The 26922-nt window shown below is 41.1% G+C and overlaps 1 protein-coding gene across 4 annotated transcripts in view; it reads right to left on the bottom strand.

Moving 5' to 3' along the window:
- LOC126251720 (vesicle-associated membrane protein 7) overlaps positions 1-18551 on the bottom strand; it is a 39795-nt gene extending 21244 nt beyond the window's left edge. Inside the window, exons 1-2 of one of the 4 annotated variants that reach the window (XM_049952321.1) lie at positions 18126-18551; positions 5359-5567 (exon numbers count right to left, since the gene is read on the bottom strand). In XM_049952321.1, the coding sequence (XP_049808278.1) occupies positions 5359-5562 (204 nt within the window). In that variant the 5' untranslated portion in view covers positions 5563-5567; positions 18126-18551. The other 3 variants (XM_049952317.1, XM_049952320.1, XM_049952319.1) reach the window with 3 other exon arrangements.
- Positions 18552-26922: the final 8371 nt, after the last annotated feature.

Below are 26922 nucleotides of genomic sequence, written 5' to 3'. Positions count from 1 at the left end.
CCCAGAAAGGAAAGTTAAACGTTGCATACTAACCATGATACACAACTAACACCATGCACTAGCAGTTTCACCCACTGGAGGAGGTGCCTAACTTCAGCTGTATTGAAGCCACTTCTTTCCACATGTTAAAACAGATTGATATTGGCCACACCAGAACTGTCAGCTCCACCAGCCTTAATTTGTTAGCTTGTGCCTCCAGCCACTTATTCTCCAGCTGACACATAACTCTCCACTTCAACAAGAAGCTAACAGCACGCAAGGGGACAGCAAAGGTTAGTACATTATTTCTGTTGCACATGTCCATTGGTGTTGTGTCAGGCTGCTCATTTCCCTTAACGCACACAGAGCCTATTACCCAGCAGAATGATACTTCCTTCCTCAGAAGACAACATAGTGTGTGAAGTGTATCTTTTGTTATGAACCACTTTGTCTGCCAGGCACATTCACTGAATGGTCCGTAGGGTTTATAAGGAATCACAGCAGACAAAGTTATTCAGTCGACTACACATCATCTGCTCCAGAATCTTCAGGATTGCACACAGCTCTTTGTCAAAGACTGTAAATTTGTCTGGAAGTCTAATCCTAAACAGAGTCAGAAACAGTTCAGCTCCTCTTAAAGTCTCTCAAAATTCCACGAGGTTTTCAGAATTCTGTTACTTCTCCACCAAATTCAATTTGCCTGGCAAGCTTCCAGGGTTTCCAGACAAGTAGCCAACCTGTAATTTCCTCTCAATTAATAAAGTCTTAGATTTTCATTTTTCACATTAACAATCATCCAAAAATCTAAACATCTGGAAAATTCCAACAGTCAGCTATCCAACATTAGCTTGAACTGAGTAGAGAAGTAGTAAACAACCAGTTCCAACCCTGTACCATCTATGACAAATCCACAGAACAGAAAAGAACTAACAAGTATCTTCTAGATTCCCACTGTTCCAAAGTTAACATCCATTGCTGTCTCAAAGCCAATAGCTAAACTCAACACAACAATAGTGTATTCTTTCACAATTTAGATTTACACATTCCAGTACCTTTTTAAATTTTTTTTCTGTAACTTCACAAAAAGAAAGGTTCTCACTATTTCCTTGTGAATATTGCTTTAGAAATCTGCTATGTTACACTGTTGTTAGTAACTTAAAATTTCTTCAAAATCCACAAAATTATATGAGGCATAGCAATAATGTGTGCATTAAAATGTGACATGACAACGCAGTGTGACACAGGACACAGATATAGATACAGGATTACAGGAAAGTCATCAGTGAGTTATGGCTTGCATTTATAGTGTGTGACTGATTTCCAATGCTGGCGTATATAATACAGGGTTGAATACTCCTGCATGACAATACAAGATGTGAGATAGCTCCCTGTACTGTGGTTCATAAGTCCAGCATGATTTGGGGTAGTACTACCCATTACTTAATCTTGAGTTCACCAACAGTTTGCAGTACGCCCATCCTTCAGTCTATAGTGTCCTATGCAGATGGCATTAGATTTTAATTGCTGGGAATGAGCTGGCAACTATGGTGGGTGGTGATCTCATGTTGCAGATCCTCACACAGTACACAAGCTGAATGTATTAAGGCAATATCAGTAATATGTTGGAACCAAGGTCCATAATCATCACAATAAGGGCAAACACACCATAGCGAGTAGTCATGGCTATAGACTGCAATTATCACAGAACCCCAAGTATACAAAATAATGTGATGCCACAACATACGTAAAAAGCAAGCACAGTGTTTTTAGTCAATATATTGGGAAGATTCTAGCATAGCCCAGGAGTGACACAGGTGAACAGATTGTAAGAATCAGTCACTTGGCCCAACAGCAAATCACACGTGAACAGAACAGCATGACCCAGAGGGCTTTGTGAAATCTTTAGCTGTGGCAGGTAATGTTCTGATTAGACAGAGGGCAAGAGAATGAAGCTGCTGCAGGGCTGCTAACACCTCACTGAACTTGCCCACACTGAAGACAAATGTTTTCTCCCTGCTGAAATCATTTCTGCATTTGTGACAAATCAGCATTCAACTGCCAGCCAGCCTTGCACTCTTGCTGCCATTCTCCAAACTGCTAATGACTTGGCCAAACTAAATTCAAACAGATATGCTCATTGTGCAAACTTTCTTCCCCACAATGAGAGAGTGTGTCAACTGCACAGAACATGCAGTCAGACCATTACATTCAAGACCTCTGCCACATGGACTGTTGCAGGCCTAGTTAAGAAATACTGGTGAGCTACGTCTACCATATATTTCCATGTTGTCCCGCCAATGTTTAATGCATACACTGTTACCATGATTGTACTTTTTATATCACAAAAATCTCAACTTGTAGAGACAGAGGTACGAAGTTATGCTTTAAGCAGTTTTTCTCTAAACTTTATTTCCATAACATACTCCACAAATTATAAACATTCCAGTGGCTGATAACATCTTATTTAAACAATCACTTCATTAATACCATTCCCACAGTAATTCTTTATTCAGTAATCATCATTTGTCTTCAGTTTCTTGATGATATTAAGCATCTTCGATTAAACTTTCTCTAACTCGCAGAACTGCTCTTGATTCTGGCCAAGCAAAGGCTACATTCATGTAATTTTAATCATTTCAGCAATAAAGAAAAGTTTTTAACAACAACATGCTGAACTGGAACAGGAGTAATGACAAATGCCAATGGAAAATAGCTAGTGAATTGTAATCCGATGTTCCAGTTTCAATAACTAGTTAGTGCAAGCTCTTTTTCACAGGCATTCCAGATTTTATCCCCATTTGTTAGCTTATTTGTGTACAGAGAAGCTAAAGATATCAGAGCTAGGAAAAGGATATGCCAGGTACCGCATCACTGAAAATATTTTGGTGATGAAAACATATTACAATTTATATACTGACCCTTGTTCAACAGAAAATAGATACGCCATTCACCTTGTGTACAGAATTCTTTAAATCTGAAGTACTTAGTTGCTGTGAGCAGATTCAAACAAAACAATTTTGTATAGCTGTAAAAATGTTTGAGGTGCAAAACAGTTCTACATGGAGCCTATCCATAGTTCCCAAAAGGATACCACCACCCCCATTCCAATCTGTATAACATAAACAGCACGGTAGTATACCTTTGCCCATGCACAAAGTATCCCTTTGGCTTATTGCTCACACAGCATTTAGTTTTACACAGCAAAGTAACTGTGGTAGATTTTGAAGCATGTGGCCATGTGCTATTGTATATGTACTCAGTTCAATTGCTGCAGGGGTTTAAGAGGGAAATTATCAGTAATAAAGACACATTTCCCAAATTAATGTGTTATCTCACTCTTAGCAATAATTTTGTTCAAAAGTTTTAATTTTTATAGGTTTTCTGTATAATATTTGTAATTGGTGTAAATTGTTTATTACAAGCCATCACCATGATTATGTTTGTGTGTGGGTTTGCACAGCCAATATGTAATTCTTTTTAATGCACAGTTTCTGCATCTAGAAAAATTGTTGTTTTATGTGCGAAACATTTGTAGAACATTTTCTAGCCAGATAGCTGACTGTGTGTGGGGTGCACACAAGGGCTTTTTAGATTAGGCGACTCTCCATCCAATCCAAATAATGATAGCTATAGGAAACCCAAAAGTAACAGTGTAAGGTTGAAGGAAATGGCTCCAACAGGTGAGGGTATTAAAATACTAATGTCAATGCCAAAGCATTTACAACAAAGTGCCATAGTTTGAAGCATTCATGAAAAGTAGTGAATACTCAAATAATACTAGGTACAGGAAGCTGGTTGTAACCTGAAATTGATAGCAGTGACATTTCTGGGGAAAATTTAAGCATATATCGAAAGGGTAGCAAGCGGGAAATGGAGGTGCTGTATTTGTCACAGTAGACAAAAAACTCAAATCCACCAAGACAGAAATTGAAGCTGCATTTGAGATTGTTTGGGCAAGACAAAGTACTAGGGGTGGGCATTAAATAATAATTGGATCTCTGTGTCACCCACCAGACTCATCTCCTGATGTAACTGGAAACTTCAAAGAAAACCTCAGTTCACTTGTACATAAGTTTCCCAATCATACTGTAATCATTGGTGGTGACTTTAATCATCCAGCAATTAATTTGGAAAATTACAGTTTTGTCAGTGATGGGTGTGGTAAGACATCCTGTGAAACTTTACTAAAAACCTTATCTGAAAACTACCTAGAACAGATAGTTAGGAACCCTACTCATGATGGAAATATATTGGATCTAATAGCAACAAATAGACCTGACCTCTTTGAGGATGTCCACATCGTAATTGGCATCAGTGATCATACAAAGAACAACTGAAACAAGTGGAAAGATATGTATGTTCATTAAACTAGATAAAAAAAAAACAGTAAGGTCATATCTCAATGAGAAACTATACATCAACTAGCTAGCAGCCTACCTTTCCCACTTAGAGCAAGAATTGAAAGGAAAATGCCACACGTTCACGCTTGGCGATAACCGCTTTGCTAACAATGGTAACTCCATGTAAGTGGCACAATAAAAGGTGCCCGATGGGTCCATCGTTTGGTTTCATCACATATCGGATTTGTCTGGAACATTTCATATTGACTTCCCTGTTTTTTCATGTCTGTCAACGCCAGCGACCTAGCAGCTGTGTCGTGAAGCTAAACACTGCAGTTTCTGTTGGCAGCGCTGAGTGCCAATTACGATAGCATTTCCTCTCATGTCTGTCCACCACCAAAACAAATCTTGTAATTTATATTTTTGTTCATAATTTTCAGCAACTGTTTTTGAAGAATTCCAATGTTTAACGCAACTGGTGTGCTATGCTATTTCTTTACATTGGAAATAGTGTTGCAATCTGACTTCCTCTTTTGTTCCACATATACTTGCTTCACATAGAGAAAGCTCAAAAAGTAGCAAGACTATGAGGGGGAATAGGGATAGAATCCAAACAGCATGGATATTGAAGTAGGAAGTGCGTACTTAAACTGAGAAGGGAACAGTACTTTAAACATTTGTGTTCAAGTTTTTTTGCAAATTTTTCTTTTATGTGGCATGAGTATTTGAATAATTCTATGTCTTTCTTCCGGAGGCACAACACAAACCAGTGCGTCAGTTCAATCAGTCGAACTATAGCATGTTCCTAGCATACTACTCATGAATAATACCTGTTGTTGCAGAAACATTACAATAAGACAGATACATTAAAATTAAGCACTCTGCAGACAGTGGTGGATTAATAGTGTAAAATTAAGCACTCTGCAGACAGTGGTGGGTAAACAGTGTTAGTAAAATGAAATAGATCTAATGTATGTTTCTCACCTAAAAAAATAATGTAAAATATATACATGGCATATTAGAAATAACATGTACTTACATCATCTGTAATACACATGTATATGATTCTATCTTCACATATGTAATGAAACAAGTATGCATCATGTGAATAAGTCAGTTTATGGTTCTCTGGTGAAATTTTTGCCAGGATCTTCTCAGTGACTTCAGCAAAGTTTCCAGCACATGCAGCATATTTGGCAAGCACAGTTGTGCCTCTTGCTACTACACTGTAAAGAATTGACATTTTGCCTGCAACAAAAAAAAAGCAATTAAAGAACAAAAGCCTTACATTTCAGTCAGTTTTGTTTCTTGAGAGAGGGGTAGTAATTTATTAAAATTCTTTTCACTTCAGAAATATTCATCTGCTCCACAGAGGTGAAGTGTCAAGTATAACTCTTGTGACTATAAACCTCAGATAATTTGATTTGCTGATTTAGCCCTACCTTTCAAACAGACTGCAGATACCTAAAAATTCTGAATGTTATTCCTAAACAATGATCAACATGGTTGTGTCCGTAGAGTAAGTTTTTACTAAAAATCATTTCTTAATTGATCTAGAAATGATGTGGAATGCAGTATAATACTTGCCAGTCTTGCCAAGTGATAGAAAGGTACGATGTCCCAAGTTTACAATAATTGGCAGGAAGCACCATTGTATAAAGAAGATGGGATACTGAAGGATTGAGGAATGATGAAGGGTGATCACAATTCTCTGAGGCTATAAATTCTGTGATAAAGTAAGCTACGGTAGGGTGTTTAGTTAAAAAAGAATTGAAATCTCTAAAAAAGAGTACTAACAGAAATTTTACAGACAAATACAGTTACAGAAATTTAACTTTGAGGAAATGGTAGGTAACCAAATAAATACGTAAACTATTTGATAAAAGAAATACAAAAAAGGAAAATAAATGAGTACTTAAATGTAACATACCTAGAATTTAAATCAATATCAAATATAAGGAAACTAAAGAGAAATGGCTGTTAAAGTAGTAGTCAGAAGGACAGGTTCAGCATATAGATAACTGACGATAACTTACAGAGGAATTAAAAGCGATGGCATTAATATTCAAAGTCTAAAGCAAGTCCACTGTTAAATACATAGGAGAGAATGGAGTTCTATGAAGGAACTGTCTGCTGTGGTAAAAGAAGAAAAGTGTGTAACTTTTTGAGATACAGAGGATACAGTGCTAAATGTTGCCCTGTAGGGCACGGGCACATTCTGACTGTTGACAGGCACAGCTAATGTAGGCTACACACCAGGCAGTACGATTAGTTACATGCACTAACCACGTAGCAAATGCTGCCTGCATGTGCACGGTCTGTTCAGACTTGTCACACAGAGTTCAGTCTGCCTGTCTGCCCGCCCACAAGTCAGCCTTTTGCCCACCCCTACTAACTTCTGCCTGCAGGCAGGCACATGATCTGGAACAGCCCAAGACATGGGATCCTGTAGTGGAGTCAAGAGTTTAAAAGAGCTTTGTAATAGTTGTATGCAAATAAGATGGGGATCAGTCTTTCCACTCTAATGTCCAAACTATACTTAGAAGAAGCCACAAAGAAAGTAAAAGGGTGACTCAGAAGGGGGATTAAATTTCAGAGTGAAACAATATCAATGACAATTTGCCAATGGAATTGCTGTCCTCTGTGAAAGTGAGGAGGAATTAAAGAATCTGTTTAACAGAATGAAAAATATGGAGTGATCCAAAGAAAGATGAAAGTGTTATGGAGTACATTAACAACAATCATGTCAAAACTGGGGACTGTGTAGCGGGTGAAGTGAAGGAATTCTGCTATCTAGGGGAATAAATAAATAAATAAATAAATGCAACATGGGTAAAGTAAAGAGCATTTAAGAAACAGAGAGAATTCCTCATCAAAAGAAGTGTACTAATATAGAACACAGCTCATAATTAGAGAAAAACATTTCTGAGACTGAATATCTAGAGCAGATCATTGTATGAAAGTGAATCACAGATTATGGGTTAACTGGAAAAGAAGAGAAAGTAGTGGAGATGTGGTGCTATGGAGAAATGCTAAAAATTAAGTTGACTGACAAAATAAAAAATAAGGTGGCCCTCCATAGTATCAGCAAGCAAACAAATGTGTGGAAACCAATAACAATAAGAATGGACAGGATCATAGGACACGTATTGAGACACCATTTAATAATTTACATGATACTAGAGGAAGTCTAGGAGGGCAAAAAAATGGAGGGAAAGACAAGAGACTGGGATACAGCCAACAAATAACTGAGGACACTGTAAGTGCTACTCTTATACGAAGAAGCTGGCATAGCAGAGTAAATATTAGTGGGCTGCATCAAATCAGTTAGCAGCAAAAGACTGATGAGAATATAGTTGTGACAGCACGCATAAATCCAGTTCCTTTCTGTATGTACAAGAAACTAATATACTTGCAACTGGCATTCCTGGCACTATGCAAGCCAAATGAAATGAAACCAAATTCCATTGGAAATCTGTGATACACACACTTATTTATAAATTCTAAAGAAACAGATAGCATGAAGTTCCACAGACAAAAATCTTAACATGGTCTTTCACTGGTTGGTTGGTTGGAGAAGGGATCAAAATACACAGCCATCAGTCCCTCTGACCTCGGATTAACTAAAACTAATAAAATCCCACATTAGAAGAGGGAACTACAATGTCCATAAAATAATAAACTGTTGACAGGGAAGGAAGGAAAAGGGTGGAAGAAAAGGTGAGGGAAAGAAAGTGATGAATTACAGGGGCGTGAAGGAAGAATCACAGGAGACAAGAGAGACGCTCAAGACATAACAGACCCCACAAGGAAAGGAGTGGGAAGGCAGAGGGCTTGGGTGAACCACCAAACCCAGTTGAAGCCAATCCAGTTGGGGCGAAGGGGGAGCAAGAGGGCCCGCCAGCCCCTCCACTCACCGATAAGGTGGAAGGTCCCTCCCTTAAATAAAGCGATAAAAACCCCCATCACAAATAAACGTAAAACGAGATCTGCCGCTGAGGCATTGTCAGCCAACACCAGGGGTAGCGAGTCTGGAAGGCTAAAAGTCTGTCGCAGGGTGGCTAAGTTGGGGCAGTCCAATAAGATGTGAGCTACAGTCAACATCGGTCCACAATGACAGAGAGGGGGGTAGTCACGACGGAGGAGATAACCGTGAGGCAGCCAAGTATGGCCGATGTGGAGCTGGCATAGGACGACAGAGGCCTTACGAGAGGCCCAGGAAGAGGACCGCCACGGAGTTGTAGCATCCTTAATCACCCTGAGCTTGTTTGGCAAAGAAAGAGTGTGCCATTCTGCATCCCTAAGGCCCAAAACCTGATGACATAATGCCGAGCAAAGGTCTATTTCCGGAATGCCAATAGCAAGAGATGGCCTGGTAGTAGCCAATTTAGCCAGTCGATCAGCAAGTTCATTGCCAGGAATCCCAACAGGGATCCAAATGAAAACCACCAAGCATCCACATTGAGCAAGGAGAGAAAGAAAGTCCTGGATAGTGATGACCAACGGCTGGCGGGGTAAGCACTGGCCGACAGTGTGCAAACTGCTCAATGAGTCACTACAGACAGTAAAGGATAGTCCTGAGCAGGAGCGGATATGGTCCAGTGCCCACAAGATGGCTACCAATTCTGCAGTAAAGACACTACAGCCATCTGGCAAGGAACAAAGTTCCGTGCATTGTGCATAGGTGTAAGCTAAACAAGTGTGACCAGCAACCATGGAGCCACCAGTATAGATCACTTCTGAACCCTGAAAAGAACCGAGGAGACAGTAGAGCTGGTGGCGAAGAGCCAATGGAGGGACAGAATCCTTTGAATCGATTGAGAGATCAAGACAGAGCTGAGGCCGAGAGACGCACCACGGAGGGATAACTTGTGTGAGCGGAGAAAAGAGGCGGTAAAGGGAATAGCTGGAGCTCAGAAAAGAGTGACTGAATGGGGACAGCCACGGTAAGCCCACATTGTGGCCGCCGCTGCGGCAGGATGATCTCCGTGTCTGGATAACGGAGACCATAATTAGGGTTCTTTGGAGTGTAGCAAATGCGGAGCGCATAAGATATCAGCTGTTGTTGGCGCAAAGCTCGCAGTGGTGGAATCCCCGCCTCTGCGAGAAGGCTAAGTACGGGGCTAGTCCGGAAGGCACCAGTCGCAAGTCAGACCCCACAGTGGTGGATGGGATCCAGTATCTGCAACGTCGAAGGTGACGGAGAACCATAGACAGGACTTCCATAGTCTAAATGAGACTGGACCAATGCTTGATACAATCTCAGGAGAACAGAGCAGGCGGCACCCCAGGTGGTATTGCAGACACCTAAGAACATTGAGACGAGACCAGCATGTCCTTTTCAGTTGGCGAAGATGAGGGAGCCATGTCAACCGGGCATCGAAGACCAGACCCGAGAAGCGATGTGTGTCCACCACCTTGAGGGGCTAGCCATCGAGGAACAGTTCCGGGTGGGGGTGGAGTGTACGGTGACGGCAGAACTGTGCACAACACATGACTTGGCTGCCGAAAACTGAAAGTCATGGGAGAGAGCGCATGAGAGCACCCGGCAGATTGCCCCCTGTAGATGGCATTCTGCAGCACCCATTATGGAGGATGCGACATAGATACAAAAATCGTCAGCATACAAAGAGGGGGACAATGTTGGCCCAACAGCTGTCATCAGACCATTTATGGCTATGAGAGAGAGAGGGACACTCAGCACGGAACCCTGTGAAACCCCATTTTCTTGCCGATGAGGAGTGCTATAGGAGCAGCCAACTTGGACCCAAAAAGAGCAACAAGAAAGAAAGTTATGGATAAAAACGGGCAGAGCGCCATGAAGGCCTGATTCATGAAGTGTAGTGGTGCCAGGTGGTGTCATAGGCTTTATGCAGATCAAAGAAGACTGCAACGAGGGACTCCAGGTGGACCAAGTTATCCACCATAGAGTGGCCACAGCGAAAACCACTTTGAGTCTATGACAAAAGGGCGCGGGATTCAAGGATCCAAAACAGCCGCTGACTCACCACGCGAGCTTGCACATGGTGTTAGTGAGGCTAATTGGATGGAACTGAAGAGGTGTTTCCCTGGCTTCAACACCAGAACAATAATGTTTTCCTGCCACTGGGTAGGAAAGACTCCCTCACTCCACGGACGGTTGAAGAGGGTCAGTATACAATGGTGGCCAGCCACCGAAAAGTGTTGGAGCATTTGGTTAGGTATCCGATCCAGTCCAGGAGCCGTGTTGGGACAAAGGGCGAGGACACACAAATTCCCACTTGCTGAATGGGGAATTATATGGCTCTGAGCAACGAGAAACAAAAGACAAAGGCAGTCATTCTGAGCGCTCTTTCAGGAGAAGGAACGTACGTGGATACTGAGCTGATGCTGAAGCTTGAGCAAAGTGTTGAGCGAAATCTTCTGCTAGAAAGTTGGATTAGTAAGGACAACCCATGCACAGAATTTCTGCAACCCCGGTGGGCAGACGGTGGCTAAAAATTCGCCTGAGTTTCACCCTGTCTTGTGAAGAGGGGGTGTGTGGTCCTATGGCAGCTACATATCGTTCCCAGCAAATCCGTTTCTGAAATCTGATTAGGTAGCGGGCCCGGGTGTGGAGTCGTTTAAAGAGCAGAAGAAGAGCAGTAGAAGGATGCCGCTTGAAGTGTTTAAGAGCACAGCAGCAGTCTCTTATGACTGCAGCAATTTCCGGAGACCACCAAAGGACCGTCTTCCAGAAGGGAGAGCCTGAGGAAGAAGGGATTGCTGAAACAGCTGCTGAAAGGATGGTGGCAGTCAATGTCTGTGTAGATTCATCAACACTGTCGTGTGGCAATACAGGGGGGATGGGAGCAGAGGAGAAGGCACCCAAATCAGCCTTAGAGATGGCCCACTTGGGAGGGTGGCAGAACGAGAGACACTGAAGGAAGGTCAAAACAATCGGGCAGTGGTCGCTGTCACATAACTCTTCATGGACACCCCACTGAATGGAGGGAAGAAGGCCGGGACTGCAGATGGAGAGGTCAATAATAGAGAAAGTGCCGTCCGCCACACTAAAGTGTGTGGGAGCACCTGTGTTTAGTAAACAGAGGTCAAGCCCTGCCAGAATAGCTTCAACTGTCCTGCCCAGGGCAGTAGTCATATGACTACCCCAAAGAGGGTTGTCGGCATTAAAGTCCCCTAGTAGCAGGAAGGGAGAAGGGAGTTCTTGAAGGGTGGTTAGGGCAATGGATGTGGGCGGCCTGTCAGGTGGGAGTTAGAGATTACAGATTGTGATTGGAGTGGCCAGATGGACCCTGACAACAATGGTTTCCAGAGTGGTATGGAAGGGAACCCATTTACCAACAATGTCCTTGTGGACCAAGGTGCAAACACCACCAGAAGCCTGCAAGGGGCCAATTCGGTTCCGACAGAAACCCTGGAACCCACGAAGGGCGGGTGAGTAAGAATTGACAAAATGGATCTCCTGGAGCGCAATACAAGTGGCAGAGTAGAATGAAAGAAGGGGCTGCAACTCTGGAAGGTGAAGCAAATATCCATTACAATTCCACTGGAGGATTCTCAAGCCGGAGTCCAAATGGGAAGCGAACGGACCAGAGTCCGTCACCCTGCCGAGTCGCCATCTGTCACCGATAAGGATGGGGTAATATCCATATAGGTGGGGCCAGACACTGTTGGTTCATTGACTGGAGGAGAGGAAGGCTGCACCTCAGAGGGTACCAGGGGGCCTTGTCCTTGTTCTTGCGTTTCTGCTTCTTCTCTTGGGAAGGAAGAGAAGGGCAGACTTCAGCGAGGATGGGCACGGAATTATGCCAGGCAATCTTGGTGACCACTGGCTGCAGATCGCGCTGCTGATGTGGAACAGCAAATTGCCTCTTAGGGGAGTGCCGGAAAGAGGAGTCCCGGGAGGGAGCTCCAGTACCGGCGGCCGTCGAAGGAGGGCAGCACTTATCCGGCGGGGGAGGGGGAGCAGAGCAGCACCTGAAGGGGTGGGTATGGGTACTGACGGGGAGGGGGAGGGAGAGTGCGAGAGGGGGGAGGAGGAGGTTGAAGGCATGGGGTAAATGGGGTGGGGCTGGGAAGAGGAGGTGGAATGGACGTAACTGAAGCAAAAGTAGGAGTCATAGACATTGGATGGAGCCAGCCATACTTTCGTCTAGTCTCAGTGTAGGTGAGCTGATCCAAGGTTTTGTACTCCTGAATCCTTCTTTCTTTCACAAACACTGGGCATGCAGGCGAGCGTGGAGAATGCTGTCCATGACAATTTACACACACTGGTGGGGGAGCACAGGCATTCTTCTCATGGAGGGGGTGCCCACAGTCACCGTAGAGGGGATCAGTGGTGCAGTGGGAAGAAGTGTGTCCAAACCGTAAGCATTTATAGCATCTCATTGGTGTTGGGAATGTAAGGTTTTACATCACATTGATACACCATGACCTTGACCTTCTCTGGGAGGACATCCCCCTTGAAGGCCAGGATAAAGGTGCCCATAGTGGTGCGATTGTTTGGAGGGCCTTGTTGCACATGGTGGATAAAACGAACCCCTTGTCGCTCAAGGTTAGCACGGAGCTCCTCGTCAGTTTGGAGAAGATCTCTGTGGATAATAATGCCCTGTACCGAGTTCAAAGATTGGTGGGGCGTGACGGAGACTGGGTCGTCACCAAGACGGTCACAGGCATGCAGTGCATCAGATTGGGCAGCACCAGATGTCTTTATGAGCAAAGCACCAGACCACATTTTACTCATCGATTCCACTTCGCCATACTTATCTTCAATTGTCTCCACGAAAAACAAAGGCTTCGTCATCGCAAAACTTCTGCCTTCCATCCTGGTACAAACCAGGTACAGAGGGAAAGGCTCAACCCAAGCCGATGAGCTTGACTCTCCTCCCACGGGGTGGCACAAGGAGTGTCACATCTGCTACCACTCTTATAGACAACCATAGAATGGCCAGGATGGTGAAGATTTTTTCGTTTCATGCGCAAGGTGTCCACCCTAGTACCACCCACTCCGATCAGGGGCTCGCCCCATGGGCGCCACCTGGCCACAGCAGCAGCCGTCTCGCACGGTCGCCATTGCCGGGAGTTCTTGTGCCCCAAAGTGTTGAGCATAGACTCCTGGGCATACACGAAGCGTTAACAGCTGAGGTACTAGTAGTGTGATCCCTGTGGTTTAAGGGTTCTCAGCCAAGTGGGTACTTAACAGCCCCACCACACAGACTGGTTACCAGGAGGGGGGCCAGGGTGCAAAGGGAAAGGGGAGGGGAGGAGGAGAGGAACCTGCACCATGGAAGCTAGGTAGGGAGTTCATCCCCAAATGGCTCACACTGAATGGAAAATTTTGGAAATGGAGGTCAGACCCCAAGGGGACCAAAAAGGAGATGGAAACAGCAAACTAAACAATAGCACAGACCAAAACAAAGCCAGGAGGATAGCCAGGCCGACAAAGAAGTTCACTAAGAGGGAAAAGAGGGGGGCAGGGACACAGGAGCAAGGATACGGAGGGAGGGAGAGGAACAGGGATGCTAATACAGCCTGGAAAGGAGAGGAGCCTGCAATAGTTCGGAGCCCTGTGTGCGCCACACACGTACTCACAAAAGGACTGTGGTCCCCCTGGGTGGTAACATGTTCTTTCGTAGAAACAGTGTAAGTATAATAAGAGAAACCTAGTTCCTTGAACTGCATGTTACTGACGAACCTATCTAGAAAACACACTGAAATAATTTTACAATTTTGGTAAGACAACACTGCAGCTGTAGGAAATACTGCAACCAGCCATTTGTGGCAGTGAAATCATATTGGAATAACAACAAATCATCTCAGCAAAGTTTGGTATATGTGTAAGCTAGTGCGAAAAATACAGATTATAGATACATTGAAACCTGTGTATTGTGTACTCAATTCAAGATTTGTTATGAATAATAATAATCAATTTCTTCTATAGCAGTAAATGTCAAACTGCTTTAAAAATTCAAAAACTAAGTTATTAGACCAATATTCTTTTATAGGATGGCAGAGCACCACATCCTTCTTATGACATTTCTGAAGTAATTATTTTCAAGAGAGAAAAATGTGGTGACCTTACACAAAAATAAACATTATCATAAGTATATCAAAAAGAACATAATATCGATATGAATATAATAGAGGGAAACATTCCACGTGGGAAAAATATATCTAAAAACAAAGATTCTGTGACTTACCAAACGAAAGCATTGGTATGTGGGGGGGAAAAAAAAACCACACACAAATTTCAAGCTTTCGCAACCCACAGTTGCTTCATCAGCAAAGAGGGAAGGAGAGGGAAGATGAAAGGATGTGGGTTTTAAGGGAGGGCATAAGGAGTCATTCCAATCCCAGGAGCGGAAAGAAGGCAAGTCTTTCCGCTCCTGGGATTGGAATGACTCCTTACACCCTCCCTTAAAACCCACATCCTTTCATCTTTCCCTCTCCTTCCCTCTTTGCTGATGAAGCAACTGTGGGTTGCGAAAGCTTGAAATTTGTGTGTGTGTTTGTGTGTTTTTTGTCTATCAACGTACCAACGCTTTCGTTTGGTAAGTTACAGAATCTTTGTTTTTAGAACATAATATCAGTTACAAGTAATGACCCATAAAACCAATTATATCAGTGTGTGCATAGAAAGCTGTAACAAATAATGAATTGTCTATAACAGTCTTTACCAACAAAGCACTAGGCCTAACACATAATATAAAAGACTGAATTCAACTAAATTGTCTGACTACTGTATTTTCTTAACTACATGCCTGCCACAATAAAATGTAAAGATTCTGGTAAAATCAAACTAATCATCATCAACAAGGATTTATATTGTTCAGAAATCTACATGTTAGAGTGTCATATGGCTGCAAAATTCGCAATATTGGGTTAAGAGGAATATTTAACAATAGCCGTTGGCTCTGACCAGTGGCACAATGTTAATGGCTGCTGTGTCATCACCCTTGGTGCCCATTTTCGAAGTTTGGCTGTAAGTTTGTGTAGCCACTGAATGTGAAAGCAAAAACTCTGGATGCAGTGAAAGGTTGATCTGTAGATTGGCCCGAGATCCAGGTCAGATTGTAATGTCTGAATTTGATTTGAAGTTGACAATGCCAACAAACGTCAATGCAAAATAAATGTCAATGCAAAATAAAGGTCAAGGAAACAAGATTTACCCATGGCATAGCCTGATGTCTCCATTCACGACACATTTTGTTACAAAAATTAAAGTTGCAATATAAATTAAAACCATCTGTATTACACAATGGCCAAATCCCTAATGAGTGGTTTGGGGAATTTTATGTTTATGAAAATTGTTCCTGCGTGCTATTCTACTCGTATCCTTTACCTTCAATAAATCTTTCTTACATTTAAGAACAAAAGCGGACTTCCGCACAACATCATTCCAATCATCATCACTGGATGGACTACTCCTAGTTAGCATGACTATTATAAATCTGCACAAATAGGACTATTTGACTATGCTCCTTACTGTGTATGTAAAATTGTTGATTGTGATGATGAAAAGTTTAACAGTAAGTACACTTCTTTGGAGGTTCCATTCTCTTGGAAGAATCACTTAGGTAGTAGGTCTCCAATTCTAAAATGAAGAGACCATGTACTCAGGAAAGACTACAAGAAGGCACCCCAGTATTCTCAATTCATGAAGTTTTCTTCGCAATATCATGCCTCCAAATGCCAGAGTGTACTCTCTCTAAAACGAAGATGCAAGACTGCCTCCCTTAACAACTGCAAGTGGTGGCCATCAGTTAAAATTCTCTTATCTCTTCCAGGTGAAATACAGTAGGCCACAAGTCCTGACTCCAGTTCCCACACTATTAACATAAGGTTTTGTAACTGTGTGCAGTTTGAGACAAAATTTAAGAGTCCTACTCTAAGCAAACAGAATATGGAGCTTTTGCTGGCTGAGATTGCGATCTGGAATGAGTATTCATTCATTGTCTGGGTTTGATCATATGGAGTGGGTATTTTATGTATATATAGTGTACATAAATTACGAAATTTCTATTTGTAACCCTCTACTCTTACACCTTTCTTGCATTTGAAAATGAAATGCTAGCTTACTGCACAAGCACCGTCCTTATTCCAATCATCATCATTTCATGCAAAATGTACATTTCCATTTGTGCATTACTTATCAAAACCAGCAGCTTGTTTGGAGGAAACAAATTCAAGGCACACACTCACAAAAACTGAGAACATGCACAAAGTTAATTCTCTCTCAATTCTTAATAAATTTCCACAATCTACTTTGATCCACATCATCAAAAGATGTATACGTAAGAGTGTATATCTGGTTGCAGAAACTCAATTTATGGAATAAAAGAATTCCATGAACTGATAATGCTGATATCAGTTTTTAAGATAATGATAACTGTCACAATCACAATCTTCCTCAGTAGGCCTACAATGTTTATTAGCTTTTAAGATAAATATTATTCACAATCTTAATAATTCTTCTCATGTATCATTTTACATTCATTAATAAATGTATTTAATCCAATGACTATTAAATAAATGTATTTAACATTTTAGAAGCCATTGCTTCTAAGTAGCCTATTTGCACATTAACTGTAATCATATTTTGTTACTTACTGAACCAGTGACAAAGATTCTCATCAAAACAACTTCATAGCATTCAGAAGATGGATTAAATTATTGCTGTAAGACCATTAGCTTGTAAACTGTTATTTACTATTTCACACATCTTTAATACAGTTATAACTTTGATCAGACGGACTCAAAATTGAAAATTGCATACTGATTGTCTTTGTGCTATGATGCTCCCACCCCCCCCCCCCCCCTCAAAAAAAAAAAATCAATCAATACAAACAAGGTTACTGACTAAAAATTAAACTTTAAGTACTGTATGATTTTAAAAATAATTATTATATTTTTGTGTTAGTTAAAAATTGTCGCACAAGGATATGGCAATGCCTGCAAACAGGTTCTTATGTAATGTTTCATCTCGAAACTGTAAACAAATACTCCTTTGATACTAACTCTTGATGAATCTGGCCTCTAGAAAATGAAGAATCTATGTTTGTAAAACTACGCGAGTTAACTCATCACAGTGAATTATCCATCCATAAATCTAAGCAGCTGCTGGTAGGAAACATTCTAAACACGACAGCCTTGCAATCTCGTTCTTGTCAACCTTGAACTTAGCTAGCACGAGGACTACTGAGCCTTTGACAACTTCCCGTGGCACACACGTTCTACCTGAAAATTTTGGCATTCTACATAGTCGAGGTAATTTACCCCTATTTAATTGCGTTGCCTGTACGCCTCAAATGCGTGTCCACACGAGATGTTGAGGTGTAATGAACTACTATATCAACAGTTGTGTGTTGGTATCTCCGCAGCTAATGAACAGCCACAGTCAAAAGTGACACAAAAAAATAATATACACATCGCTTAATGTGCATCGCTCTACACTTTGCGCAGTCAATTTTTATACAGGGTGATTACATAAATTATCCGGTTTTACGTGATGTCAGATGAAGACTTTACACAGCTGACAATCTTTTGCTGGAACGTAACATTGAAACCCTGTAATCATAAACAAGAAAGCAGGAATAATAATGATATAGCGCTTGTCAGTGCGCATTTCAGACGTACTAATATTTGTACACACCACAAATGATATCTCTTCAACAGATGCCCAACTGCTATTTTTTAGAAGTGCATTTCCTTATTCAGCTGTCCTAGATGAAGTGTCAAACAGGTTTTCCAAATGAAGACACGCTACAAACACTTGCGATATATCACACACTTCACAAACGTCAAACACTGTTTTCCTGGACCCACCAGCCTTGATAAGTAGCTTTGACTCAGAGATAGCAGCAGCATTTATTCAGCACCAATGACGAATTGTCCTGTATTTTCAGGCACTGGAGAGAAATAAGTGTATCTTCTTTTTTTGTTGTTGTTGTGTGCTGGGCTAATAACTTGTTGGCGTGGTGCCAGATTTTTGTTCTATGACATTAAAACACTAACCGTAATATTAAATGAGGTACATACTCCCACGGAATTATTTTATGCCTAAATACAGGAAATATTTTGTCGACCCAAAACATGAACCATTCAACGCGACATTGTGCCAATAGAGTATTGAACCGGTGTCCACGGAAAAACCGTTCAGCATTACAACTGTCGTATTCAAATAGAAAATAGGTCAAACTTGTTCAGTTGGAAGCATGCACTCGACCAACATTTCAAAATTATATGGGTACCACGCGCAACACAAAAGAGTAACCGAGTAACCTTGGGTGGAGGTTTGATGCTGGGGGGAGAGAGGAGGGAAGTTCGCTTTGGTTTTGCGACGAATGACTATATAGTTTTTAGGTTTCGCGACTAATGACTGCTACTAGTAAACATCTATAGCACGTATTGGCTATTTTTCAAACTGAAATCTATAGGAGATGTATTAATGAGGGAAGAATTAGGATTTCTAATTCATTGTTAAAAACTCAAAACTGAGATTTGGATAAACATGACAATCTACATAAGGAGTTCGAGTCATCTTCAAAAAAATGGTTCAAATGGCTCTGAGCACTATGGGACTCAACTGCTGTGGTCATTAGTCCCCTAGAACTTGGAACTACTTAAACCTAACTAACCTAAGGACATCACACACATCCATGCCCGAGGCAGGATTCGAACCTGCGACCTTAGCAGTCGCACGGTTCCGGACTGCGCGTCTAGAACCGCGAGACCACCGCGGCCGGCGAGTCATCTTCAACTTGTTGCAAACTTAACTATGAAAACGCATTCCCTCTTAAGAAAAGGTAAGTAAAAAAGCAGAGTTACTATCTGGATAACACAGAGGACTATAAAATCCTCAGAGTGACGAAATTAGTAAATTAGCAAGGGAAAATTCAGATCTGAAACAGTATGTCAACTCTTACAGGAAACTGTATAAGATACTCATTACTGCAGCAAAAATGTTAAACAACGATTCATTTATCAGTAGAAACAAGTCCAACAAAAAAATGAAATCAGTTTTTATAGTGACCAATACAAACATAGGCTAAAGTAAGGTAAGAAACAACGACATTGTTATTAAAACTGAGGACAAAACTATAAACAGTTCTTTACATATTGCCAATATATTCAGTTATCATTATATAGGTGTAATACAAAATCTTGTAAAAACTCAAGGTCATACAAAGATTAATCACAACTTCTCTACACAGCCCAAGACAATGTTTTTGTATCCTGTAATAGTAGAAGAGGTAGTCAACGCAATGGGCAAACTAAAATATAAATTTTCCTGTTACACTGATGGCATTCCAGATACAACAATTAAATACAGAAAACATATTGCTACTCTGCTTATAGATTCAATTAATGCTTCTTTCACCACTGGTACTTTCCATAGAGAACCTAAGGTCTCAATTATAAAACCATTATATAAAAAACTACAGACCCTATGAATCTTGTCCTGTTTCTCAAAAATTATAGAAAGAGTAAAGTACGAAAGACCCTCTGCTTTCCTGATCGAAGGTGCAATATTTATCAACGACAAAATGGCTTCAGAAAGAATAAAACGAATGAAGCAAATATTTAATTTTCAAAAACTTGCCTTAAATTTCGTAGATCATAATGAATCAAATTATGTAGTAGTTTAAGATTTATCCAAGGTATTCTATATTTTAAACATCAACTATTGCTCGAAAAGCTCTGCTGCTTTTGAATCAATGGTACTGTTCACATGAGGTTTAAATCATACTTATATGACAGATACCAGAAAATAGAAATAGTTCTCGAATGAAGCTCAACTTTTCTGGATATAAGAAAGTTATTTATGGAGTACCCCTAAGTTCGATGCTGGGACACCTGTTACGCTTGATGTACATAAATGACTCGCCAAGTTATTTACACAAGCTGATGCTGAACTTTTTGCTAATGATACTAGTCTCTTTATTAAAGCTGAGAATTAGATTGACTTGCACAAAAAATAGAAATAACAGCAGAAGAAGCAAGTAAATGGTTTAAGGATAACTATTCATTTGAAAATGAGAAAAAAACATTATTGATGAATTTCAGCCACATATGGAATATCATAAAGCACAACCTAATGTAATTATGAAGTTACCTAAATAGAAGATACTACAAACTCCAAATATGAAACTTTTATGAATTTGATTAGATAAGTGTGTAAAGTGGGGTAAGCATATAGAAGTGTTCAATAAAAAGTTAAATAAATTCTGCTATGTATTTTGAATTCTTAAAAATTGTTGCAGTGAACAAACAGTAATGTGTATCTATTAGGCATTTATGTATAGTCTATTGCAATATGATGTCTTATTTTGAGGTAATTCGAGTCTGGTGGAAAGCTCATTTACTATTCAGAAACAAGCAATAAGATAAAAAAAAGGGGGGCTGCATCTAGGAATCCTTGTAGGTAAATTTTCAAGGAATTTAAAATCATGACTCTTCCATTATGTGTATCTATGGAACTATCTGGAATTTGAAATCAACCTCCCCCCCTCCCCCCAAGTTTCTTCTTTAAACCATGAGCTCCATGACTATCCAACAAGACACAGAAATGACTTTTACAGAGAAGTACATAAGGAAGCCAAGTATTAACAGGAGTGCCATATACCTTACACAAATTCTTTTAGCGCTCTTGCCTTAAGAAATAATAGGATAACAAAGCTGTGCAGTTTTAAAATAAGCTTAAGATGTTATAAGTGAAATTTTTTATAGTGATAGCGAAAACATGAATTTTCAGAATGTCGGTAAGCCTACACCTATCTCATAACTCAGGTTATATCTCGCCATGTGTCACGGGTATACTGACTGGCTGATGCACCAGATTGCTATGGAAGTTGGTTGTTCATAACTATCAGTGTTGCTACCATGTGAAAATCTTCTTAAGGCTGTGTCAATGATATGATGTGAAATGAATATGACATGAATAGTGTAATTTACTCTTTTCAATGTACACATAAAAACAATTAATCTCTTACTAGGGAGTATTAAATGAAACTTTTTTGTTTCTGTTTATTACTGTATATACAGTATACATGTGATTTACTATCATATTTAATTTCTTCATTGTACTGCTGCAATTTATATCGTATAAACTTTAATTTATTTTGTTTGTATATGTTATTTACGATTTGTTCAGACACTATTATACAGGGTGTTACAAAAAGGTACGGCCAAACTTTCAGGAAGCATTCCTCACACACAAATAAAGAAAAGATGTTATGTGGACATGTGTCCGGAAACACTTAATTTCCATGTTAGAGCTCATTTTAGTTTTGTCAGTATGTACTGTACTTCCTCGATTCACCGCCAGTTGGCCTAATTGAAGGAAGGTAATGTTGACTTCGGTGCTTGTGTTGACATGCGATTCATTGCTCTACAATACTAGCATCAAGCACATCAGTACGTAGCATTAACAGGTTAGTGTTCATCACGAACGTGGTTTTGCAGTCAGTGCAATGTTTACAAATGCGGAGTTGGCAGATGCCCATTTGATGTATGGATTAGCACGGGGCAATAGCCGTGGCGCGGTATGTTTGTATTGAGACAGATTTCCAGAACGAAGGTGTCCCGACAGGAAGATGTTCGAAGCAATTGATCGGCGTCTTAGGGAGCACGGAACATTCCAGCCTATGATTCGCGACTGGGGAAGACCTAGAACGACGAGAATACCTGCAATAGACGAGGCAATTCTTCGTGCAGTTAACGATAACCCTAATGTCAGCGTCAGAGAAGTTGCTGCTGTACAAGGTAACGTTGACCACGTCACTGTATGGAGAGTGCTACGGGAGAACCAGTTGTTTCCGTACCATGTACAGTGTGTGCAGGCACTATCAGCAGCTGATTGGCCTCCACGGGTACACTTCTGCGAATGGTTCATCCAACAATGTGTCAATCCTCATTTCAGTGCAAATGTTCTATTTACGGATGAGGCTTCATTCCAACATGATCAAATTGTAAATTTTCACAATCAACATGTGTGGGCTGACGAGAATCCGCACGCAATTGTGCAATCACGTCATCAACACAGATTTTCTGTGAACGTTTGGGCTGGCATTGTTGGTGATGTCTTGGTTAGGCCCCATGTTCTTCCACCTACGCTCAATGGAGCACGTTATCATGATTTCATACGGGATACTCTGCCTGCGCTGCTAGAACATGTGCCTTTACAAGTACGACACAACATGTGGTTCATGCACGATGGAGCTCCTGCACATTTCAGTCGAAGTGTTCGTACGCTTCTCAACAACAGATTTGGTGACCGATGGATTGGTAGAGGTGGACCAATTCCATGGCCTCCCCGCTCTCCTGACCTCAACCCTCTTGACTTTCATTTATGGGGGCATTTGAAAGCTCTTGTCTACGCAACCCCGGTACCAAATGTAGAGACTCTTCGTGCTCGTATTGTGGACAGCTGTGATACAATACGCCATTCCGCAGGGCTATATCAGCGCATCAGATATTCCATGCGACGGAGGGTGGATGCATGTATCCTCGCTAACGGAGGATATTTTGAACATTTCCTGTAACAAAGTGTTTGAAGTCACGCTGGTACGTTCTGTTGCTGTATGTTTCCATTCCATGATTAATGTGATTTGAAGACAAGTAATAAAATGAGCTCTAACATGGAAAGTAAGCGTTTCCGGACACATGTCCACATAACATATTTTCTTTGTTTGTGTGTGAGGAATGTTTCCTGAAAGTTTGGCCGTACCTTTTTGTAACACCCTTTATAAGAAGCTTCAATTCATTTCTCGCTGTATCAACATATTATAAATGCCATATCATTGCATATGATAAAATAGATATTCAATAAAATAGAAAATACTACTACTACTACTACTACTACTACTACTAATAATAATAATAATAATAATAATAATAATAATAATTTGTTTGATGGAACAAGATGCAGATTCCATTTGAGAGATTTTTTTTCTAAACTGTCCCTCACTAGATATGCCCTCAATGCAACATTTCAATTATTGCCAACAGTGTTGCACCAGTACCCCTCTATCCAGACTTCACAGTGCATGGTAAGGCAGACCAGCTAGCTGCCTAAGTAATGATGCTGCTGCAACTGCAATAATGCTAATGCAGTGTGGCACAAGGTCCCGGTCGACCACAGTGATGACCTGGATTACACCATACCAGGGGCCAGCGAAATGACACCTTGGTTGACAGTATACTAAAAGTGGCACCTTTGATAATAAAACAGGTCTCAGCACCTTTAAGTAGTTGTTCCTTGGACCTGCATCTTGTCCTCCACTGATGACTATACTGAGACAGTAAACAGTCCTATGTGGCTCATTCAGCTTCATCTACATGCATCTGGATCATCTGCTAGCTGCTGGTCTGTGGGCCTTATGCTACCGTGATGTGAGCTGGAGATAACAAGAAGATGCCACCATCAGGGTGACCCTAACCAACTTCTGAGTGTATCCAAGGGGTCCTAGGTTTGGGGCCAATGCGCTAGAGCATATCAGGTCTAGCTGACTGTTGGATTATTGTGGCTGTTCTACACACACGCTTTCTACTGCCATACCCCTAACATCAGCCTAGCATCTGCAAGGACATGTCAACTGTCACTGATTTTCTGTGCCTGTGTTGTGTCGCCCTTGCGATCTTGCTTCTCATGATCTAACCACATAGCTGGGTGCTTCTCAGAAAAGTAATCGCTACTGTGGGGATTGACTTACACTACTGAATTATCGACTTAAGCCACAATATTAGCATCTCATTACATTAACAATATTTTTGTTAGAAGCACTCAGTGACCAGGAAACCATCTTGAGAAGTCCATCCTGGCCTATCGTAGTGTTTGAACCCCTGGCACTATTACAAATAGTTCAAATGGCTCTGAGCACTATGGGACTTAACATCTGAGGTCATCAGTCCGCCGGCCGCGGTGGCCGTGCGGTTCTAGGCGCACCAGTCCGGAGCCGCGCTGCTACTACGGTCGCAGGTTCGAATCCTGCCTCGGGCATGGGTGTGTGTGATGTCCTTAGGTTAGTTAGGTTTAAGTAGTTCTAAGTTCTAGGGGACTGATGACCACAGCAGTTGAGTCCCATAGTGCTCAGAGCCATTTGAACCATTTTGTCATCAGTCCGCTAGAACTTAGAACTACTTAAACCTAACTAACCTAAGGACATCACACACAACCATGCCCGAGGCAGGAATCGAACCTGCGACTGTAGCGGTCACGCGGTTCCAGACTGAAGCGCCTAGAACCGCTCGGCCACACCGGCCGGCGGCACTATTACACTGGTGGCCTAAGTGTTGCTACTTATTACAATGCTGTGAAAGAGAGTCAGTGATATCAAGTGATAACATGGATCATCATGCAACAGCATCATCACTGTGTGATGTGCTCCGGCTGTGTTCCATTCTAGAGGTTGACTATGTCTAATCTATTAAATTGAAAAGCTGTATTCAAGGTTTGACATTTGAAAATGAAATCAGGTGATGGTCTGAAGGAGTTTAGGATGAACACTACAGAAACACATGCTGATATAGGCTCAGTTAGTTGTGTCCAGTACAGTTTGTTGGGGCATAGCATCCCATGTGTTCTATCATCAGCAGTGGTCTGCATTAAATGTGAAAAAAGTGAGCATTACACCAGAGTATGTGAAGAGTCTGCTCAGCTGACACTCAAGCATAATGGTTGAGAAGTATTAATGGAAGGTGTAACAGTGTTGTTAATATTATGTCTTTTTCTGTGGTATTCCTCCTTGTGTATTTTTTCCTATTCTTCTAGACAGAAAGTTCTCAATGAGTAAACCAGGGGAAAAAGAGATTACCATTACAAAGGCAGTTGAGTCTTTGTTAGAACAAATGGCTTGGATGACGGCAGACAATACAACCTAGTATAGGCAGTTGGATGCATTAAAAGGGGATAGAGCCTTAGCCAGTTTATTAGAACCCATCTTAGATGCTAGTGTCACTACCCTAGTTTCTCCTTGTTTGGTTAAAGCAGGAGAGGATGTGCTGGCAACTGCAATGCTGAGCTGTTGCTCACAGGGAAAATAGTTGAAAACAGGCAAATTACATTTAGTGAATTGTGATTTATTTGTCTCATAAGGTACAAATGCTAATCATTTGATTAGAGTATAGGAGACACATGAAGAACATTGTTAATACAACTTCAATGATACAAAACTATAATTAATAATATGGAGCAGCACTTAAACATTAATGTAACTTTTTTGGGAAAATACATCTATACAAGGTGAATCACCTAAAACTTGCACCACGGATATTTTGGAGATGGAAAGCGCTATTGATGTGCAATTTTCACACAATTAATTGATAGTCAGGGACCCGTATTGTTAGTCAATTAACAGACTGTAATTATACTTAGACAGTGTATCTTTTGTACAAACATACACTTTTTAAATCGAACAGTGCCTATTGCCATTAACAGACTAAATGTAGGATAAATCAGAATGTCAGTGGTTTTTGTTGCAGGATTCTAGTGCGAGTCGTTTACGAGACATTGTATTTTGAAAAGATTTCACATTGACACGTACTTCTGCCATTCAGCCTGTGTTGTTGCTAGATTCCATGACATTATGTTTTCTTACTGTGTAATCGTGTATTCCATGAGTGTATTGCGACTTGCTAGTCAGTCAGTGTGTGACGGTCCAAGCAATAGGTCGTGAGTGCACTATGGGATTTACCAACGCGAAAAAAGCCAACATGCTCATGGTGTATGGAGAGTGTAGGAAGAATGCAGTTCATTCTTGTACTGTTTATGTGCCAGGATATCCCAGTAGATATCAATCATCTCGCAATTATCTATCAACTGCTTCAATGACTTACTTTATTCAATATAACAGAAGGAAACAAATTACGACACAAGAGGGGAAAATTAGTATTCCTGTTGTAGTTGATCTACATGTTAGCTCCAGCACAATCGTATAAAGAAGTGACATGAAAAAGGCAAGTGTTAAACGCATTTTACATACGTTCCATCCCCATCACCTCTCTCACCATCAAGAGCTGGATGAAAACGATTATGAGAATTGTGTTCACTTCTATAAATGGCATTAAGACAGGATACTACAGATGTATTGTGTATCTTGTTTAGTGATGAAGCCACATTTACCAATCATGGCCAGGTAAACCGTCGAATCATGTGCTGTTGTTCTGTTTGTTGACAATCCCCATTGGCTTCATCAGATGAAAAGTCAGCGTCGATGAAGTGTAAACATATGGTGTAGGATAGTGATCAATCAGCTCATAGGCCCATGTTTTATAGATTATCACAGCCTCCTAACAGACGATCCCCTGCGGATGCTAGAATATGTTCCTCTGCAGACTAGGGGGAACCCACAGTACCAACATGAAGGCAGTTCAGCCAATAGTGCATGAAACAGGAGGGTGGTTTGAAAGTTCTCTCAATGGAATAGAAAAAAATACTTATATCACTGAAACTTTTTTTATTTTTCAATGTAGCCTCCTTGTAGATTAATGCACTTTGTCCAACGATGTTCCAGTGCCTTGATCTCATCTCGAAAATGAGTTTCCTCCAGGCCTCCAAAATAGTTGTCAACTCCGGCTATCATTTCTTCGTTTGAAGTGAATCTTTGTCCATCAAGAAAAATTT

This window comes from Schistocerca nitens, chromosome 4, assembly GCF_023898315.1.
Source record: "Schistocerca nitens isolate TAMUIC-IGC-003100 chromosome 4, iqSchNite1.1, whole genome shotgun sequence".
Lineage (NCBI taxonomy): Eukaryota > Metazoa > Arthropoda > Insecta > Orthoptera > Acrididae > Schistocerca > Schistocerca nitens.
The sequence above is the reverse complement of the archived record's forward strand: the minus strand, read 5'-3'. Positions and strand labels throughout refer to the sequence as shown.